At 41.4% G+C, this 7,362-nt stretch overlaps 1 protein-coding gene across 5 annotated transcripts in view; it reads right to left on the bottom strand.

Moving 5' to 3' along the window:
- The window catches only part of ADPRHL1 (ADP-ribosylhydrolase like 1), a 39,000-nt gene extending 37,590 nt beyond the window's left edge, over positions 1 to 1,410 (bottom strand). Inside the window, exon 1 of one of the 5 annotated variants that reach the window (XM_071743742.1) lies at positions 883 to 1,401. In XM_071743742.1, coding sequence (XP_071599843.1) covers positions 883 to 1,096 — 214 coding nt within the window. In that variant the 5' untranslated portion in view covers positions 1,097 to 1,401. Of the gene's footprint in view, positions 1 to 882 lie in introns of all 5 variants that reach the window. The other 4 variants (XM_071743749.1, XM_071743739.1, XM_071743757.1 and 1 more) reach the window with 4 other exon arrangements.
- Between the last annotated feature and the right edge of the window lie 5,952 nt (positions 1,411 to 7,362).

The following is a 7,362-nucleotide window of genomic DNA, read 5'->3' on the forward strand; positions in this document are numbered from 1 at the left end:
GTTGGTTACTCAGTGTTAGGTACCTTGAGGCAAATCAGGAATATTCTTAGAGTTTAAATGAATTGATTCATTCTAAGGAAGCAAATTGTTGCTGAATGATCGCTGTTTTCCGGGGTACTTTTGGTGACCATCTTGACAGTGTCAGAAGGCTCTAGTTCAATAGGTAGGGTGTAGTTATAAATATCATCCTACCTTACAAGAGACTAATCCTACCTTGAGAAAAAATACAAGTGTTCACTCTCAAACTATTGTGATTTTTAGATGTGTTATTAATTTCCACTGTTCTCATAGATTGTATTATAATATGCTAGAATAATTTTTTAGACTGAAGTCACAAAGCTTTCCTTACAAAGCAAATTATTCCATTTCAGGCCTTGCAGGTGCAACCCTTTGCTGGCACGGCACCAAAGAGGAGACAGTGCCAGCGATTTTAACCTGAAAGGGGTAATAAGGTACCTCTACTCCAGCTTGGAGTTCTGGACACAAACATGTTAAAAATGCACTTTGAAGAGCTGTTATCTTTCACAGAAGAATTTCTAGTGACTATATTACTTCCTGATGTATTCCAGCATACCTGTAATCTACTTATCAATTATGCTGGACATGCAATACCTTAGCCTTGAAGCTTTAACCAGCTGCCTACACCGAGGGAAAACACAGGGAGAGCCTTTCCACGCTCAAGGAATCAACGCTCCCAAGTTCCCGTGGTGGTCACCAGACTACACCCATGGGGGGGACAAGCAAATATCCATTATCATTCACATAACCAGCATCTCTGGCACGCTTTCCTATGACTTCCCCAGCTCTCAGGCTTATTTTAAGAAATGCAGCAGCTCGAGAGTTTTGCTCCTTTCAGGCTGAGCCTCCATCCCTCGTACCTACCTGTGATGACAGCCTCTGCTGTAGCCATGTGCATGAGGGTGTTGTCACTTACTGGCCACTTGTCGGGGGAGAGCACCAGGTTCTCAAGCCCTCCGATTTCCTTCAGCTCCTGCTGGATTTTTGCCCCCAAGGCATTGTTTTCCCGGGAGAAATTGCGATAACCGAGAGCGTCCCCTACCCCAGCCAGCACCAGCGCAGCCTTAAATTTATCCATCCCCAAGACACTTCCCCCTTTCCTTTTGTCCCAGACAGCCACCGAATCTTGATCTTCCTTTGTTCCTTTGCCTTCAGCTCAGCTCCCCCCGACACTTTATAGCAGCCATTGTGTCACACCGAGTGCTCTCTCTATAAGGCAAGGACTTCCTTTTCTGGCTCTGCAGATGCCACCTCTTCCCCGGGACCTGACGGAGAGGAAATATTTCATAACCCAGGGATTTTGCAGGGGCTTTGTTCAACGAAACTCCACGAGCTGACCTGCAAAGAGAAGTGCAAAAGCTTCGTTTCTTCAACCCACCGTAAAGCAAGCCAGGAAATCCCTTAGCCCTCCCCAGCATAAGTAACTCTACACCCAGAGAAACAGATGTCTCCACTGGGGTGTTTATTTATTTAATAACTTGTAAATTAATATATTTTCCTGCCCTTTTCTGAATGCTGAGCCAGCTTGCTTTTCAGACTCCAGTCAGAAGGAAAGCCTGTGATAAAGGAGTTTCCAAGCTCTGCAAACACTAGAATGATGGGTTATAGGCAGTGAGAAATCTAGTCAAATGAAGATGGCCTCTACCATTGCTAATTATGCCCTACAGCAATATTTTGTCAACAGCTTTCTTGCCCTGTTCTATCTATTACAAGAATGTTTTGCTAATTCATTGTACCCCTGGAAAAAAACTGAGCATAATATAAACTCAATTCAATGCCTCTTACTCCCTGGTGAAGACCGACTTTTTCCTAAGGCAGAGCTCAGGAGCAGCTCACATTTGGAAGGAAAATATTTTGAAAGATGCATTGAAATGGCATCCTGTGAGCTTAAGAATATTCACATACAATGAAATATCACTTTTAAAAAATTGAACTTCATTAATACCATCCTTTCAGACTTGATACCTGTGCAATTGCATTGTTCTTTCTGTTACTGCCACTTTTTCAGTGCTTCTGCCCTGCAGTGCAAGAAGGGGCTGCGTAGTCTTGCAGCCTTTTAAATGTGTTTTGCCTACAAACACTGCTCTGTGTAGGCTCAACATTTTCCTTCAAGGGATCTGCTGAGATTGACTCAGATCGTGGTTCCAAGTCACGATCCAGGCTGTCATAAAGATTCACAAATGACTACTAAACAGAAAAAATTTGGTTGGCTTGACTTCAATTTTGATAAAGAATACCTGAGGAAAAAATCTTTGATCTTTTTCAGAAAGCAATATTGATTGCTGTTCAGATGGAAAAGGCCAGCAAAAGATACATCCTCCTATCACACAAAACCATAATCAGTTAAGGGCAGACTGAGTTATTGACGTGTACAAATATCACTGTACTTCACAAAAAACCTTAATGGAGCTTCAGAACACAGATAAACGTCACCATCCCTAGCCTACATTAAAGAAATAAAACACCAAAATGGTGAAAGTAGCCTCTGTCAGTACACTCTTGCTTTAGAGATTAGGACTTGGGTAACAGGAGTGTTGAGTATTGAGAGCACACCGAGAATGCGCCTTCATTGCTAGGAAATCTGAGCTGGAAAAGCACAAAAAAAGGTCAATTACAGCTTAAGATACCATGGGCACTACAGAAGACCAGGGGAGATGCAGAGCCAAGTGTTCTACAGTGGGGCTGTGGCCAGCCTGCTCTAGAGATGGCTCCTCTGCCCTGCATGGCTATGGGAATGAGCATCACCTCCCAAAACCAGGCCATTAAGGCAACACAGAAGTTGTCTTGGAGTCACCTCTGCACTGCCAGAGTTACCTCAGGTTCTGCATCCCTCAACATGAACACTCAACATGGAAAACCAAGGCAGCTTAAAAAAAGACACACCAGCTTAAAAAAACCCACTGATTCTGATGTCTCTGCTACAGCTCCATGCATCCTCTTGTGGCCCCCATCTCCTCTCTATCCCTGCAGAGCATTATGATTTGGAAGCCCATGAGAAGTTGAACTTGCAGACCAGGACAGGGGAAATCACCTGCCGAGGCTCTGTGGAGAACTAGAGAGGGCCTTATCAGATGAAAGCTGAAAATGGGCAAAGCTATTCTTAGTTTTCCATTTATCTCTCCCTTCTGAAGGTGCTGGCACTTGCACTGCCCTTTTGTCTCCTGTGGATTTTACCCCTTCACATGCACACTTGGTTGCTCACAACACAGCCCAAATTAGGAATACAATCTTTGGCTTTAGAAAGAAGACAATAATGAAAACCCAGAGAATATTTCAGTTTTTCAGTTCCACAAACCAGGATATGCAACAAAAAAATTTAGCTTTTATTTACTTAGTTAATTGCACATAATCTCTTTTTCATGTGGTACTTCAAGACACTGTGAGCTTTCCAGGTGGGGGTAGATTAAGCACACTGATACCTATCCCTGCTCCCCCCAGAGGAAACAATTATTTGTTAAATATCATACTTGCATGTCTTAAACATAGTCAAAATACAGTAACCCCATCAGGTGGATAAGCATTCACTTATCATACATATTCACAATAGGAAAAAAAACGAATAGAGCTGGAAAAAAAATTGCAGTAAATGTTAAATCGGCTTAAAATGCAGCTTTGGTGTCCTCTCATTAGTGTACAAAGGACTGCTTTCAGATGAGGAGAATCCAGGAAAAAAGAAATGAGAAAGCAGGACAGAGAAAAGGCTTTTTTGTGATGGTGGCAACACCCTGGTTTTTTCAGCTCAACTGCATTTGAAACCCTGTGAGAACACAAACCCCTGCCTTCAGCAAAGGTGGCTCCACCTGCCTCCTCCTCCTAAAGGGACACAAACAATCTCTTCACCACCCGGGAGAGGACCATACAGACACCCTTCTCTTTTATGAATAAATGAACTAGTGAAGGAAGCAAGGGCTGAGACTGCTCTGTCACCACAAGCCCCTCAGCATTCTAAGTAAAAGAAGACTACACCCCAAGTATGTCACCTGTGAGTGAGTGATGCTTCTGCCAATCTAAGACACTCAGTAAAGAAATACTCTTGATTCCAAATTCACTCACCCCAAGGATGCAAAGCCATATCTTGGAAAAGTAAGGCTGATATCAGATGGGTCTTCTCAACAATTCAATTTTCCTCTCCAGCTCCTGGTTGGACTTGAGCATTTTCACTAAACCTTGTCAGACTTCTGCCAGAGCTGCATCTTTGCCACTACTCAAGTGAAGGGTTTCAGTTTGGCAACAGGATCCTATTTTTAGGGATGATACTAATTATAGAAGACATTTGTTGAGATCCAGGAAGAAAATATACACTGTTTTTACTCAATTCTTTAATCATAGGGATGAATAATTTTCATTCTGCAATAGGTATCTTGGAAGACAGTGCTATAAAGCAGTAACATCACAGCATGGGCTTTTTCTTCTTACCCTCTTGACAGAAAGCCTCTGTCATGACATGAAGTCTATAAAGTCTGCCTAACAACAAATAGCATAGCGTAGAGTATGTCACTGATTGTAAAAGAGGAACAAGAAAAGACACATCAGTATTCATTAAGTGTACACACAAGCCAGCAAGAAGTAGCATTCCAATAATCATACGCAGTCAAAATTTGATTGTCCTTAAGATCCCTTTCTCATTAAGAGGTGAACATTGCAACCATTTGTCTGAAATGTAGAATTTTCTGCACGTGGCTGAAGAGGCAGCAGCAGCTTCAGCCCCCTCTGTCAAGGATAGCAAAAAAGCCCATTCTGGAGGTGTGCCACCCTCACCTAATGCTGCCCAGCATGCTGTTTAAAATGCAAAGTTCAAAAAACACGCTTTTCTGAATATTTAAAAAAAAAAATCTCATGGTTTCAAGACATTACACTTATTCCTGTTCAGAAGGGCTGAGGATTTGGTGCTGACACTTAGGAGGAAGAAAGCTTACCATGGTTACAGAAGGAAAACAGACTCATGGGATTCCAAAGCAGCCACAGCTGGTGAAACAAATCTGCTTAGAGGACAGGGACAAGTAGTTCCACTGCTGTGCCTGCTGACCCACTGGGAAACCTGGGTCCTCTTGTGCTCAGAACCACTTGAAGCACCAGTGTCACAGAAGCTGGAGAGGGCTGGCAACTGGGAGAGTGCAGAGGACATTTCATTTCAATTTAAACTTTCAGAAGAGAATGCAGGGCAGCTGAATGCAGACCTCTGAAGGTCTTCGCACACGCTTCTAAGTGTGCTGCTTCTCCTACAGAGCTCAGAGGTTAAGACTGAGGGAGAGTTTCCCTGAAATTACATCACATATTGCCAGTATAAAAAATAATGACACAAATTGCAGAGAGTTTGATTGCTAGCAGGTACATGGGATGGATGTGGCACTGCAGCTATACACAGTAAAAGTGGCACAGATGAGCAAACCAGACATTTATTATAACTTCTTAAAAGTTAATGCACTACATCCATGCTCTCTTCTGACTGGTAGAATAGTAATGCAAGAATCTAATAAATAAACAAGAAAAACAATCAAACAAAACCAGCTTTTGCAAGGTTTCCAAAGCAGAAAGCTGAAAAAGCCCTCATACAGACATCTCCCATGACTGACTTCAATCCTTTTTTGTTGACAATCCATTTATTCCTTTCTCCATTGCCACAAAATTTACACACATACAGCTTACTCAGCAGCAAATCTCTCAGGTGCATTGGATGAGCAGATATCTGCAGGTTTGCCCTCCTTGGTATGACATACATGATAAATTACATTTAAATTTAGAATTGGCAAGTACAAACCCTGTGGCTCAGTTTCAAACAGTCTAGGATGTAAAACCAAAGAACCTGGCACCAAGTTTAAAAATACACACAGCATATCTAGGAATTTATACTGTATGCAATGAACAACTTGAAGACATCTCTACCATTTATGATAATAACTTCAGCAGTCTGCATGTTCCCACTGTATCAACTTACCTAGAAAACAAGTCAGAGTGATTTGTAAAGTGGAACTGTGGACAGCATCAAACAAAATACAGAAGGAACTCATAATTTGAAAGCAGCTTATTTGCATTTATTTTTATGATTGTTCAAGTGTGAAGGTTTTACTCCATGCTACTATTTAGTGGAATGTAAAATGCATATGTGGCTTCAAATGGGTAGAAGACTAAGAAGAACAAAATAAAATTTCCACTACATCCAGGAAGCTGGCTGATAAGGAAAAATTCCTATCTTCTGAGTATTTTCCCCAGTCTTCCTTTGTTGGAAAGTGTCTTCCATGAAGAAGCCTCACAGGCTAAGCACCTCCCTTCTTTCTCAGATTAACAAGGCAAAAAAATCCTTGACTCACATACATCTTTTATGCCCTATATATTTTAAAAGGGAGAAGGTTAGTCAGGTTGATTTGAAGGATTTCTCAGCATGAACAAAGGTTTCATAAACTATATTGCTATGGAACTAAATCAGTTACATCACATACCAATAGATTAAGCTACTTCTGTTCACTTATAGCTCTATATTTTAAGTAGCATTGTGTGAATAACAAGCATTCCACCACTTTTGGCTGGGTAAACACACTTGATGTTACACACTCTCCAAAGACTACGGGACAGGTACAGACACGGCTTCTTTTTTGGGAAGGAAGAGTAGATCCATCAAATGCCTTAAAAAGAGCACAACAGCTCCTTTAAAATATCTGTTAATTTCTGTGGAATACCTGGATTTATGTACACAGATGCTCTTCTAAAAAGATGCAGTCAGACTGTAAGAGTTTGGCTTAATATTAGCCCAGAACACTATACAGAAGAGGCCCCTGAAGGCTGGGGCACTGACATCTAGTGGCTGCCCTGCAAGGGACACCATTCACAAATGCTGCTCAGGATTAAAAAAAAACCCAAAAAGACAAAAAAAACCCAAACCAAACAAATAAACAAAACAAAAAAAACCAACCATAACCCCTCAAAACCGAATCAAACCCATAAACATACATAAAACCCCTACTAATAAATCACCCATGGAGCGCTTGCAACCTGCCTGCTCTATTCTAATTAGCAGGAAATTTGCTCCTTTGTTCACATTTGTCCTAATCCTGCTTTGTAAAACATCATGCACAACTGAAATTCTTTCAGGCAGAAAAATGAAGGTAATCTTTCTGTAGGCAGAGTGAACATTTGTTCTTGTAGGCTGCACAGACGGAAATGAGAGCTGACTGCTTATATGAAACTCTAAATATTAGAGTTTAAGAGGACATTTTTAAGCTTGTATACCTTCACAGCTCTGAAATAAAACATGATGCCAGCATGCAGTGCCAAAGTGATCTGATGTGATCCAAGCAGATACAAATTATCTAACTTAATGCACTATTTTTCCCCCCGTATCCTTGCATC

This window comes from Heliangelus exortis, chromosome 1 (assembly GCF_036169615.1).
Source record: "Heliangelus exortis chromosome 1, bHelExo1.hap1, whole genome shotgun sequence".
In the NCBI taxonomy this organism is placed as follows: Eukaryota; Metazoa; Chordata; class Aves; order Apodiformes; family Trochilidae; genus Heliangelus; species Heliangelus exortis.